This window comes from Metopolophium dirhodum, chromosome 1 (assembly GCF_019925205.1).
Source record: "Metopolophium dirhodum isolate CAU chromosome 1, ASM1992520v1, whole genome shotgun sequence".
Taxonomy (NCBI): domain Eukaryota; kingdom Metazoa; phylum Arthropoda; class Insecta; order Hemiptera; family Aphididae; genus Metopolophium; species Metopolophium dirhodum.
The window spans coordinates 77,066,532-77,082,164 of NC_083560.1; the positions used below are offsets into that span (position 1 = coordinate 77,066,532).

Genomic DNA, 15,633 nt, shown 5'->3' on the forward strand with positions numbered 1-15,633 from the left:
AAACTTATTTTTAAAAATTATATAGCTTAAGTTCTAGAGTTTTTAAACTGAACTATTTTAAGTACAAGTTGATCGAATCAAATAATTAACTCTTTATAACCATTTTATATCTGCTGTCTTAAACAACGTTGTATCCTGACTTTTAGTAGTTTTTGATATAGAAAGATGAAACATAAAAATAATAAATAAAGATACATAATTCTACATAAAGATGCAACGTAACAAATAAAAATACAAATGGTTGACACAAATTACAAATATAATGTCTGTTTATAATGTCTTGCCTCATGGGCCAACAAATTATGTAAGTCATTTAATATATTATTTTGTTAATGTAATTCTATGATTTTCACTCATCTTAGTACCTAGTTCTTTCTGCTATAGTTGTAACATGCACGGATCAACTATATATTCTTCCATAGGTTATCACTGATACAAAATCTACATTTATTTTGTTTTAAACCAGCATGTGGTTTAAATTATATCATAAATTCACAATATTTTTATATTCTTATAGTTAGATTAACTAATAAAGCAACTTTAATTTGCATATTGAACTTGTATGACATGGAATGTCTAAGCTAGTATAAAGTACGCAATAGTTTGTAAAGTAATTTTGGTTGCCTACCCTTGACGCCTTCAATATTTTCGGTAGATAAGCTTACTACAAGTTCAATCTATCGAATGGTCCTTCGAAATCATCGTCTACCCTACAATTAGGTCCCAGGGAAATATAAAAAAATCATCAAATAAATACATTATATAGTAATATAATATAGATCATGTTATAATGGTATGTCATGCTATGATAAGAGACATCGTGATAACACATGTGACTTTTGCATTATAATCACATTATTTATGCGACTTTCTTTTTATCTTATTCCATCATGTGTCATTTAAACTGTATAGTTGTATTATGTATTAAATAGTGTATCAATTATATACTACAAAAATACCACTTTAGTTTGAAGAAAATGTATTATAAATGTTCTTAGACATGCATTTATATTTCTTAAATTATTATTAATTTATCTTTATATAATTGTATAGTCGTGGTTAATTGTGTTAATATCATTCTGTAGGTATCTAATTTGTAAAATATTTTTTTTCTTACAGCAGAAATAACCGAAGAATATGAAGGCAAGTACTTACAATAATTTTATTATAAACATCACGAATACCATTTTGCTTCGAATAAAATATATTATATAATGTGATAAAATAGTATATAGTTATAACAAGGAACGGAATCAGACATTTCAAAATTATAGTATATTAACATTGTATTTAGTAAATATAGTTTTTCCCACATATTTTCATCATATAAATATATAAGTAGCGTTATCCATACCGAGTGCTCTGTTATAACACAGGCAAAATTAATGAAAATATTGTCGTCGGTGTAAATCTACCACCAAATGAAATAATTTACTCTAGTGTATTGGTACCTTGAAGTTGTTTAACCTTGAAGCAAATGGTATTGGAATTGCAATCAAACAATGAGAAATTAAAACTCCAGATTTCTGAATCGTCCACTAGAAATCTAAAGAACCTTTCCAATTCTATAATAATCCAATATTAACTACGAGTACAATGTGTAAGTACAGTACGTAGAGTCAATTAATTAAAAAAATATATCGACATTTTTAATGGACAACGAAGTGTGCGGGATCAATTATATAATAATAAATTAGATAAAATATGGCATATCAATTTTGTACAAATATATTTATTAAAAATACAAATCATATGCATGAAAAACGTCGAGAAGAACAGCTTGTATATAATTATATACATTAATATAATATTGCAAATCATACAGTGCAAAAATGAGAAGAAATTTATAAAAAAAAATATTTGAAGCTATCCAAAACAAACTTATATACAATAAATTGTTAGTTATACATACTAAATACAAAATAGCTAATTTAGTTTAGTTATTCAATTTAATTAACGAATCAAAAAAAAAATTAAATTTGCTACATTGTTACATTCATCTAAATGGTGATACTCCAGTCTGAACTTGACAATGTAAGTAGAGCAATTTGGAATCAATAAGTGACAATGATTTCTTGGATTAAAAGCTGATACCTAAAAATGTATTTTTTTAAAAAACTAGATATGATATTTTGTTAATTAATTATTTTATGTATGAAAGCCACGTCATTGAATAACCGCCTGGAAGCCAATGGTTTATACTTAAATCTATAGCCATGGTCTCCAAGAAGACATCAATATGACCAAGCTTATGTGCCATTACTCTTTGAAAGTGCCATTTAATTTTATCCAGCTTATCTATTAGGTTCTTATGTTTAGGGTTCCATATCAATGAAGAAAACTCCAAAGCTGACCTCATAAGAGAGCAGTATTATAATACTTCATCAGTCGTCAAACAAGTGTCATGGGCGTATCAGTAGCAGCCATTGGTGATATATGCACAACTGAACTTAAGTTGGAGAATGGACGGAAAGTACTTGCGGTAGTGGTATACATCTCACCAAGTCAACGAATCCAAGCCATTATGAAGTGTATACATTTCGTACTTCTTCCATATACTCCAGCTGGATCAGCGCTCCTTGGGGAGACTATCACAGTTTACCAATGCTTATGAGTAGAGATTTCAACAAAAATTTCAACGATTCTAAAACACAGCCACTGCTTGAGTTCTTGAAAGACCAATTCGGATTACAGATGAACTAAAACAGAACTCAACATATAACACAACATGGGACAACCATTGATGTTGTTTTCCAACAGGGGTTGGATACATTACAAACACAAGTTTATGTAACATATTTCAGCTATCACGAATCCCTTATTCCCTGCCTGCCAAAATTACCCGGACCTCAATTAGCCATTTCACCCGAATCTATATCATCTTAATTACCTGACACATTATAAATGAAAATAAAGTTACACATATTTTTAAATTTTGTTGAAAAAAGTTATTAATTCTAAAAATCTGAACCGACCAAAATAAGGCGTAAAAGATGTTAACACATCAACATTGAGCGTCAGATACAAACTCTGACACACACCTTTTTGTACCTTTTTGTAGTATAGATTGTATAAGTTCTTTAATTCGAGATTAAAAATAAAAAAAAAAGTTTATGGCTCATTATTATAGCCCGTCCACTTCAACTGTTGCGCGAGCCAACCATTCGATATTGTGAGTCATTGACACACACACACACACACACACACACACGTCAATATCGATAAACAATGATTACAACGGTGATTGTGTGTGTGTGTGTGTCAACACACGTCAATATCTCACTGTCGTCACATTAGACCAGTTGTTCCATCTCGGTGCCATATCACCGGTATCAGGTCGTATCATTATATTATTATTATTGTATTATCAATCGAAATGTTTGTTTTTGTTCATTATATGAATTTTATTATTTTATATTTAAACTGTTATTACGATGGATCGTTTTGTGTTCGCCTTAGTTATAATACTAATATAGGTTAAGGCCTCATTTATATATTATTACTACTGTTGAATAGTATTCACTTATTACCATTGTACGGGCCAGGTACGTTCAATTATAGTCCGTGCGCCCGGGCACCGTAACTCTACACGCATCTTGTCACACACCGATCAACCTGTGTAATTCGTGTGTAGTGGTGTTATAGCTCAGCTAGCATTGGTTGGGTTCACCGCGTAAATACTAATGAGCTATGTGGTGTAATGATGTGTGTGTGTGTGTTTGTAGGCTTAAAATTATAGAAATAAAAATTATAAGGCAAGGTTTTGAGTGCAAATATGTGTGTATAATTTCAACAAACAAATTATAATATGTACCACCAGGCTCCTACAATAAGGTGGTTGGCCTAGGATGATTATAAAATAATGTTCACCCCAGAGAACTTTTATTCAAGCAACGGGCCAAAATTAATAACACAAGTTTGTAGGTTAAAGCACCGTCGTGCAACAATAAATATAATATAAATAAATGAACAAATACTCGGTGTAAATACCGTACAATAGTATAAAATAATAAATAAAGCGGGCGCCCATTTAAATATTACAAGTACATAATAATGATGTAGAATAATAAATAATAAATAATACAGCAAGATCACGCTTTGACACGGCAATAAGCCGATGATTATAATTATGATGATAATCGAGAAGTGATAACGTTGCGGTTAAAGCAGGGACCAGCGTGACCACTCCAGTAGTAGTTGACAGTCGTAATGAAGAACCGTTGAAAGCTGGTGTTAGCCGGCAGGTTACTGACCTCCGATAATATGACAATAATATTATAGACACCACGCATCGCTTCGTCTGCGGCTGATTAGTGATTACCGGTGTCCGAATATGCCCAAGTCTGAATCCCCTTAATGGTGGCAACGAAGGCGATATAATAATATTTGAACACAGAATAATTCAAAAATGGTACACTTACGACCGACGCGTCGGGAATGCTATTTGTAAGAACTCACTCTGCAGTAAAACGATATTGTCACTGACGTCGTCGAAAGAATACAAGAGTCTGGACAATGGACGGACGCGTAAAACGGTCGACGGCAAATAATGTAATAATGTACCTAACTTCAATTTTTCTTTTGATTCATAACTTAAATTAAAAAAATATTATTTTGAACAAGAATATTAGTACTTACATATTGGTCTTTATCGTATGTTATATATTTGTTGCTTTTTTATAACTACTTTATCTTTGTTTAAAAATTCAATATTTAGATCCTTGATGTAAAATGTATTGTAAAACTATAATTGAACTATTTACCCATATGGGGTGTTTAAACTTTAAATAAATAAAATATTAAACAACCTTAATTTTATTATAAAAGTTCTATTATGAATATTTCTAATGTTTAGATTATTATTGGTTAATAAAAATCCAACTGTATTTATGTCACTATTAAATTTGTAACATATAATTTTTTTAAATAGACATAGAAACCACTATATGTAAGTAAATTATTATTACTAAACTAACGAATACCTATTTGTTTACAAATGTTGAGATATTTATAGGCATAAGAAAATTTGGATATTTACTAGTTTTTTTTTATCTATTGTCGATAATAAATTGATACCTTTACCTACTTTCCCGCTTTTTGTATTGCTTATTTTTTTTTTTCCATTAATGAACGATTTATCTGTCTAATCAACATCCATTCTTCTTTATTTAATTCATCAGCCTTCATAATATTATGTAGGTACCCGTTACATTCAGCCATTTCAACTGTATAACCTATGAAAGTCTTTGGTCTTCTTCTTCCTTTCATCTATTGATTCTTCCTACAATTATGTTGGTCATGAGGGGAATATGTTATAACATAATAACTTATTTTATTGGCCGTAGCTATTTTCCTCCAATAACAAGATACCATGGATAATTCCACTGTCCATTTTCCTCCAATAAATAAATATAATAATAAATTAGTTAATATAAATAATTTTTGCTTTTGAAAAAAAAATTCTGTCATATGTTATTTAAAATTAAAACTTTGTTCAACTTTTGCTTTTATTGTTATCCAGAATTAAAACGTTATCACAGTTTTGCATTTATCGTTATTTAAAATAGTGTTAATACCTATAAAATTTAAAAATAATAACTTATTCGGATAGGTAATGGCCCGGATACGAAATAAAATATAATCAATTTTTAGATTGTCGAATGAAATAAATATTTCTACCAAACCAATAGACCTTTTAAATAAATAGATTTTAATATATTTCGTTTTGCGTTATTTTTCGGTCAATGATATTCTATAATTTACATTTTCGTTATTTTTCATTTAATGATATTCTATAAATTAAGTTTTGCGATATGTTTTGTTTAATGATATACTAGCTGACCCGCCAATGCTTCGCTAATGCAAGATTACTAAGATATTAATTTGCTATTATTTTCTTTTCTCAATGTAAAATAATAATTTTAATTTTGGACCACTTTTAGTCACGTTTCCGTGGTAATGTAGCCATAAAAATTTAGCGTCGCCACCGCGGATTCTTCATAATGTTGAAAAAAGTTATATCGCTTGTGTGAATAGAAAAATGTATGCTTATTGCAAATTTTTTTATTCAATAGATTTATTGTAATGCTAAAATTATAGTTCGCGTATGTAAATGTTGTAAGTATAACTATGGATGGAACAAAATATATGAATTATGCTAGTATTTTGATAATTCAAAGACTTAAAAAAATTCTTTGTAAACGACGTTATCAACTTTTACTGGATTCGGGGCAAAAAAAAAACAAATTCAATTTGGATGTCATACGTGACAGGGCGACAAAAAGTAAAGTTGATTGTGAGAAAAACATTGAACGCATAGATCTTTTCCAGCAACGTTAAGTGTTTGTCCCTGTGCTTTATTTATAGTCATTGCAAATGCTAATTTAACGGGAAATTGAATACGTCTAAACTTAATAGGTAAATCCGAGGGTACAATAATTGGTATTCTTGGTATTAAAACAGTTTTTCCATTACCACAACCCGTTAAGATTATGCACTCGAGCAATGAACTTCTCAATTTTTTGATTTGTAGTCTTGTACCAGTGAAAATTGTGGGTGGACTCAAATTTCTCATTAAAATAATAGGTGCCCCTATTTTTAAAATCAGTGTATGTGGTGGGACTCCAGAAGGCGTTAAAGAGTTAAGAAATTTAGTTGGGAAATGGACTGCATCCTCCTTTTCTAAAACTGTATCAACTGAATAGAACATTTGTGATTGTACGTCAAACCTAGATAGAATCAAATCATTTAATTTGTCGACTTCCTCATTTATTGGTGACAAAATAGCCCTTTCTTGAAACCGTTACACAAACCACACAAGTTATATTATCTTAAATAGTTTTAAGTTCTAATATTTTTATAATATATAAGTAGGATCATTTCAAAGACGCGTTGACTTCATCAGCTCTTGTGCCTCTTGCAATCACAGGCAAGATCTAACGGAAGTCTCCAGAGAACAATAATGTGCAGCCTCCGATAGGACTATTATTATTACGCAAGTCTCGCATCGTTCTATCTAAAGCTTCAACTGGAGTTTTTTGGGACATTGACGCTTGGTCCCAAATAATTAAAAAAAACCGACTGCATTTTATAAAGTAGTATAGATAATATATTTTGTTAATTGTTATGCTTTGTTTTGCGGTATTTAATTATTTTTTATTATTGCTTTCTATAATAATAACGTTTACAAATTTCAATCGTATTTGTCAAATATAACGTTATTATAACGTTAGCAAGCCCTGGATCCTAGTCTTACTCCATCTGTATAATACAAAATGTAATACTACAATAATGGCTAAAATATTGGAGGAAAATAGACATAATATCAGTCTAAAATAATGTGGAGGAAAATGGATCCGCCCATTTTATTAGCTGTCCCATAAGTTTACCATTCCTCGATCTAATACTAGAGAATAGTATTTTCATTTCACCTATTGTTTGGAAAATGTCTGCATTACTTTTCTTTTCAATCCAGCTAGTCTTCTCCAGGTCCATATTCCTATTGCCCCTAACTTTTTTTTGTTTCTACCATACAACAGAATACTCCAAATGTAGGTAACTTTTACAAAGATTTTCCAGGTCCTTAGACTAAGATTATTATTCATGAGTAGTTGTAATTTCTGAGTAGACATTCTTTTTGCATTCGCTATTCGATATTTCATTTCTACCGAACATCTAGTGTCATTGATTCATATACCTACTCCTTAATATTTGTATTATTGTAGTTGATTAATTTATTGATTATCAAGTTGTTAACGATAGGTGCTCTGCTTTCTTTACTAACTATCATGGCTTTTATTTTTATTTTATTTTTATTGGTTTTCATAAGGCATCTACTTAAGATTTCATTACATGTAGAAAGTGATTTATTATATTTTAATAATATTTTGTTTGTGTTTATGTCAATATAAAATTTATAAAATATTATTTTTTTAAATTGTAGTACTACCAAATAAGAATGGTGGTGGCAAGTATATTATTATTATTTATTTATGTATATTTATAAATTATGTAAAAATCTTTTACAACTGAATCAAATAGTTATAACTATGGACTGCCTGAGAAATTTGTAAGATGCTAACATTGTAACTCATAAATTTTGTTTTCTCCTATACATTAATGTTTTACAACATTTTAAATATTAATGGTCAACTAAGAGATTTTCCATTAACCTATCTTCTTTCAATTTTAATTATTGTAAGAACACATATAGGTACACAAAATATACGGTCAGTCTTTACATCTAAAACTACAAAACATACGAACTTTAATTTTGTAATAATAGTTCCTCAAATGATCTAGATGTGCAATAAGAATGGATTTTCCGATATTCGTATTTAAAACCAAAAAGGTATCTTAAGATTCAATATGTAAACTGAGTAAGTTTAGAGAGTAAGAAATTTGAACCATGTTAAAAAAAATACCATCTCCTAAATCCAACCTGGGACTATACTCAATGTTTATGAGTGAAAGATGAACATTATATTGATCAAACTGTATTATAAAAGTTATAACGATTTTATTTTAATTGTTTAAAATATTATTCATTAATAATAATTTAACTGTCAATATTACATTTGTACAATTTTTAATTTTTAAACAGCAAGGATCCAATATGACTGCAAGTATATTATAATTATTATTATAATAAATGACAAATTAATTTTTTTTTAAAATGTTATACCAATAAAGTAGAATCTTGCCACATGTTCGCGCCAAGCAATTACCTAGTGCTTATCGCGTGACAGTTATCGGCGCGGCGGCGACATCTCCTTTCCAGTCCCACCATGCACTCTTCGTCTATCCACCATTCCGTCAGGTATAAATTGTTAAATGATTGTAATTGTTATTTTATTTATGCTCTTTGTTTTGTCTTCTGTGTGCAATCAGTTGCTCGTTCGTTGGCCTCGCGATTATCATTGTTATTGTTTTGTTGTTCGTGATATTTGTATTATTCGGCCAGCGACTTTTTTTCTTCGGATTATTATTTTTTACGTAAAACCTATATTTTTTTATTCGTGTCCCGCTATTGCAGCGGTGTTTTTCGTCGTCGTCTTTTTTTTGTATTTTTTAAGTCGCATTGAGCGCATAGTCTTTATTAAAATTATTATTATTATTCTCTGATTTGGGCGTTAACACCACAAATGTTTAAGAGATCTGGGACAGAATATCAGTGATAAATTGAAACATTAATAATTATGGTGATGTAAATATTAAATTTGTGAAATATTATTCTTTTAACAGCTACAATATCTCAAACATTTAGTAAAGGTATATTATAATAGACTTTTAAAATACATTTTTTATTTTAATATAAAATATTATATAACTTATTAAAATACCCAAAGTCAGAGGGTATCCACACTGGTGGGCCACCCTCCTCACGTCATTTCATGTTATGTTCCTTAGACTCTTTGAACATATTTTTTAAGTGACTTGCCCTCAAGGTTTATCTTAAACATATTATTTTTGACAGTTACAATGAACCTAATTACAATTGTATTAACATATAGTTTAACAATAGATGAACTACACATAACTAATTTTCTTGAAAGAAATATTATATAGACTGGTGTAAATGAAATCAAGTGTGTATATTTTTGAAGGATCTTGGAACTACATTTGTTAGGACTTTTTCGGCCAGCTCGTCTAGATCATATTCTTGCTCTCGTTGAAATTCGCGATTGAATGCATCATTGGTCTTCCAACAAGCTGAGAGAATAGTCAAGTGACCAATTTTGGCCACGCCTGCTTCAGTTGCGTTGGCGTCACGTAAGTGGATGTACTCTTCTGATCGTAACTTCCACTGATAGAAACGGATGGAATTGAGACGCTCCGTTTTGACCTTGACGTACATATCGAAGCAGTACCGTTGAATATTCAAAATAAAAAATAATAATAATCTGTACTATAAAAGCGAAATAGAAATCTTTGTCATGGGTTGGTTCCGAAACGGCTTGACAGATTTCGCTGATTCTATTTTTGTAGTGTTTGCAACTACTAAGATGAAATTAAATACATGTTTTTGCAGCGATGCCAACGAGGAATTATTAATCTGGAGTCAGCTAAAGGCTAAGAAATAAGAAAATAAGGCTAAGTTTTAAGGTTTTGATTGGAGATATGACCATTGTTTGTCCAATTTGTTCTGCGGTAAAATTCAAATCAGAAACTTCTTCAATGTGTTACCCTAATCTATACTAAAAGCATGTCCCGATTTTTTGTAACGCATACAAATCCACACTGTACAACGTATCGTCACCAAATTTTTTACTGTTTTATCTGACAGTCTGCTGAAGATTTTTGTACCACTTTTGTTAATAAAAAATAAGTACCTACTAATAAATTTTTTGAAAAATAAAAACAATGCTAATCTACTTACGTATAATTGCATGGGGTATTTCGGGTATTCCCGTTACCGATCGCGTTAGTGTCTATAGAACCTTTAGGTATCAATCTAACCTAACCTGACTTTTTTCTTTTGTGTGTGTTTTATCGCCCTATACAAATGAATTATTTATAGAAGTAAAATTCAACAATCTAAATATATCTATACTTATATATTCATATATTTACGTGCTAAATATACGCTATATGTGGAAATGGAATCTTTGTGTCAAATGTACTCTGAAACTACTCATCCGATTTTCTTGATTTTTTTTTAAATGAAAGAGTACATACTGAACCAGGCAATAGGTTTCATTTTAAGGTAATTTTATTATTACCCACTTGACCGATATATATAGTTATAAAATAAACAAATCGTATGCTCACTGCACGAGTAACAGCCATACTATTTGCAAACAACTATCCATAGGGGTGGAAAACGCGGGACACAGCTAGTAATAAATAAATATTATTCTTAATTCCTATAGCCCATAGCAACCATTAGTATACAATCATTTCAAAGATGATGAGAAACTTTTCCCGTATATCTTCCAATATTGATTGTGTATTCCTTCAGTCATCGTTCAATAGTCTTGTTAACTGTTGCCAGCGTTAAATTATTATAAATCTATTACCATAAACGAATAAACTATGCCAAGTGTAAAGTAATACAGTTTCTAAATCATGAAATCTTGCTGATTACACTTATACCTATAATGATTTACCCTTAAATCGAGTCTCCCAGATAAAGAATCTAGGTATAATATATATTTTTCACTTTCCTTTAGACCTCATATTGACTATATCACTTCTAAGGCCTTAGACTTATTTGGTTCCTACGTCACCATACTAATAATTTGACCTCAGCATCCTGTTTAATAACTATTTATTCCGCTCTTAAATTCTTGACTATGACTGAATTAGTTGTACGAGTGTAGAATCACCTCTTACTAAAAATTGATCATCCTGAATTTTTTTATCTACCAGTCATGAATACGCTAAATCTTTGTTCTCTCGAGGACAGGCGTCTAAGGGCTGATCACAATTTTTTATTAAAATAAATTCAGAGTAATACCGATGCACCACATCTCCTTGAGCATGGCTATGGCTTATCATAGAGTTCCAGCCGTCCATACTAGATCCCCTGACACCTTTCACATCATAAGTTTCCATTCTAACTTTTTATCGAATGATCCTTTTGTTAGAACCATCCGTAGCTTAAATGATAATAATGTTGATATATAGGCCATATATTTCTATAATTTGAATGTGATTTGTTAATTTTTAAATGTGTTAAAATTTTTTTGTTTATAACAGTTATGTCATTGTAATGTTATAATAATTACCTTTATATGTATTATTTCATACGATTTATATGTAAAAGCTGATTGGCGTTTGTATAATAAATAATAAATTATATAAAATTTAAATCTTAAAATAATATAAGTACAAATAAAATGTAATAAAATATTAATATGAGTTTGTATTTATTAAATCTCAGAAAATACGTACGAAAATGTCATTATATCATATAATTTAAGTAAGAACATTATTATAGAATAAATGAACCTACTTAACTTCAATTGATTAATTAAATTAATTATGCTTTACTAATAAACATTAATACAGATCACATTTCTACAAATTTCAATACAGAAACAAAGCCAGTTATTAATTTTTACTTTGCAGCAAAAAAAATGTTTTACAATCGTCTGAGTTATCACGTGTTGCTTGGAAGACTTAAACAATATTTATAATTTACACTTTTTTATTTTATGTTGTAGCTTATCTCAATTTTACTGAGAGTGCCAGAATAATAATTAATGGTATGTAAATTATATTGTACTGTGTAGACTGCGATGATTGGGGATAGATTAAAAATAATCTAACCTCATCTTACGTAAATCATTATTTAGTAACGAATTTTTTTGCTGTCGTTACAGACCAATTAAAGTTATGGCCAGGTATATAATTTTTACATAATTTTTCCAAAGTAAAAATTTGAAAAATGTATTCATAACATAAAAATAATATGCAGCTATTTTTCTAAGTTAAAATTCATTTAAGTCATATGTAAAGAGCAGTTTATATGAAAAATCTAATTTTTACCGTGATTAAATAATTTAATTTGAGTGAGTGATAAATTTGTTTCAAATGATTTGTAATAAATGATAAATACATAATATCACCTACATAGTTTTACATTTTTCTCAATAAATTCATTTTTCCCTACATATTTACACAATTTGAATAATATAGGAATTCGATTATATTTGTAAACTAAATATACATAATTTTCTAGTTTTGTGACAATTTCTTGTTTGCAATAGTATACGTCCACAAATTAATATATTTCAGGAAATTTAATTTATGGTCGACATAAGTTAGATTATCGAGTTTTATGACCTATAAAAACGATTGTTTAATATTAGTCCACGGTAATGATAATTTTAAATAATTATCCATAACCATGCGTTCAGGACTCGGTTCAGGACGGGGTAGTAGGTACCATTGGGACTGGCAGTTAAAGATAAAATGCACAGTGTATTAAATACAAATACTGATTTAAACCACCTACGATCAATCGGAGATATCCATTGCGGAATAAATGGGATATTTTTCAAGACAGATCTCACCCGTTTGGACATCGAACATATGAAATTTCCACCCCTGTGTTTTCCTTTTTTTATTTAATATATTTACATAATTTGGTTATTTTAATGTATGATAATCCTTGCCTTGTTCATAACTAATACCTATTTTAAATAATGTAATATATTGTCGTTCACCTAAAGTTAAAATATATTATAATTCAAATTATTAAAAAATTGAACAATATTCTTTGTTATAGAATCGAAACAAGACTACTTAAATACGCTGTTTGAAGAGTTACAATTGCAGAAAAATTGTTTGTATAATTGTGCAAACTTATAATGAATAATAATATTTATTTATTTTCAATTAATTAGTAAAATAATAATAAATTATTAAATTCTTAATTTTCATCTGTTTCTATTTTCAGTGCATACTAGTTGCCTCCCAAAATATACGAATTGCCTCCCATCCCTATCGAAAATAAAAAGGCTAATTTACATTAGTTTCCTCCGATAACCAGGTAGTTCATAATTATATACTCGTGGCCTCCCAAGAATTTTGGGACTAGTTGCCTCCCGTATAGAATTAGTAAGGGGTTTTATGATTAGATAATGAAATATTATCTATATTACCTTTACTATTTGCAATTATTATAGTGTTCACAGAAATGCGCAATACACTATGTGATCACTTTGTCGTTCAAATTACGGTTCGGTTTGTATTATCGGCAGCCTTCATCAAGTATATTGTGTACAATTAGATAGATATCTCGTAACTCGGAAGTCATGGTATCAAAAGAATGAAATAATAATATGTAAGAATAGTTTTGTGGTGATATTGTAATAAATACCATTCGACATCAGTGGCGTGCCCAGGAATTTAAAATGGGGGGACAACATTTTTTTTTTGAAAAAATCTACCTACAAATTACGAAAAACCAATAAAAACATAAATTAAATTTCTAACGCTTTGTTCATCACCATAGAAACGAATAAAAATAATAACACTATAAAATTAATTAAACTTAAAGGCTATAGGTAATAAATAATAACAATATAAAATATCCAGACTGACAAACCATCTCCGCTCAGAATCATTTTTCTTATACAAAGATATCATATCATTGAATTCAAGTTTAATACAATCCATTATAAATTGACTCACTTGTAACCTACTGTACAACAGAGTGACATCCATTTACCCACTTTTAAATTTTAAGTTTAATAAATTTTGTTGAAATTAAAACTTTAAATATGTACTTATGTGTTTTTAATATATTTCAACTGCTATCGTAAAAATATATTAGGAGCCGTGTATTATATTTTCACGATTTTTGACCAAACAAATAAAATTTATTGATATATTATATATATTATATAAAAAAATTCAATATAAGAAAATCGATACACGGGAAATCGAGTGAATCCAATAATGTTAAAATTTGAACTTCAGACGCTCATAAAAATTTAATTTGTTTTTCCGGTAAACATTTTTTTTTTTTTGATAAAGGTCGACAAACTTATGATGAATCTTGTATTAAATTATCAATTATTAGATAGTTAGAAAAAAAATTTTATGAATTTCTAACTCAAAATGATTTGCACATTTTCGTGATTTTTACGTAATTTATCAAAATTTGAACTAAATTCTAATAATAAAAATTGAGACTTTTTTTTAAATATTTTTCAACTGCCATTGTAAGAATGTATTAGGAGCCTCGTATTAAATTTCAAGATTGTTGACTCAACGAATACAATTAATAATTTAGAAAAATCAACGACTTTTAACAGCTGTAATAACTAATAAGTTGTTTTCTGTAGGTCGGTAAAAAAAGACAATGTGGGGGATATAACCCCTAACTTCCAGATAAAAAAGTACCAAAGATATTCTAAGAATATGATGATGTTACGTCCAAGGTTCATTGTCACTTTTTTCTAATTTTTAAACGAATTCAGTTATACAAAAACCTTGCAAATGGCTTAAAAATGATTTGATTAATTTAATTTGACGCAAAAAAAAAATTTTTTTCATTAAAATTATTATTGTTTGTAGCTAAGGAATACTGGACTAAAACAAAGTGGTGTATGAAATATTACAATCTGGAACCGATTAAAGATACCACACCTGTAACCAATCCACCTTTACAGAATAAATAAAAAACTAGTTGTTTTTATAGAAATGTTATTTTATTTAATATGACCTTTAACTGTATTTTAAAAATGTATAATATTTACAAAAACCAAGGAACATATGCTATATACTAATATTATATTAAAAGTGTTAATCAGTCCATTTAAATTATTATTTTTTTTTATTTAAATATATGATGCATAGAATAGGTACATATAAAGTATAAAAATGTATTAACATTAATGTATAGGATAATAATATCTTTTATGAATTTACAAAAAATATACTGGTGTATAACATATTAACATTACTAGTTGTTTTGCTAACTTATCATTACAATTTAAACATTTAAAGTTGTATAATATAAATAACATATATTTTATTAACAACTCACAAGTCTGGAATAACGATTGAGTTTTATCTTCAAATAAATTATTATGTTCAATCTAATTGTGGATCAGCTTAATTCGGCGTTGGTTGAACCCAGCGGTGAATACACGTGACTAGTGACAGTAATGGTCCAAT

General features: G+C 28.9%; 2 protein-coding genes across 2 annotated transcripts in view; both read left to right on the forward strand.

The window, feature by feature from the left end:
- The window catches only part of LOC132934733 (uncharacterized), a 33,453-nt gene extending 24,839 nt beyond the window's left edge, over positions 1-8,614 (forward strand). The window contains exons 11-13 of the mRNA XM_061001068.1: positions 1,120-1,143; positions 4,931-4,948; positions 7,943-8,614. Coding sequence (XP_060857051.1) covers positions 1,120-1,143; positions 4,931-4,948; positions 7,943-8,031 — 131 coding nt within the window. The 3' untranslated portion in view covers positions 8,032-8,614. The remainder of the gene's footprint in view (positions 1-1,119; positions 1,144-4,930; positions 4,949-7,942) is intronic.
- LOC132941771 (uncharacterized) lies at positions 8,615-15,415 on the forward strand. The gene is made up of 9 exons (XM_061009933.1): positions 8,615-8,624; positions 9,244-9,270; positions 11,885-11,923; positions 12,168-12,209; positions 12,327-12,347; positions 13,235-13,291; positions 13,406-13,475; positions 13,704-13,792; positions 15,031-15,415. Exons 1-9 carry the CDS (start codon positions 8,615-8,617, stop codon positions 15,132-15,134), a joined length of 459 nt encoding a protein of 152 aa, XP_060865916.1. The 3' UTR covers positions 15,135-15,415.
- Positions 15,416-15,633: the final 218 nt, after the last annotated feature.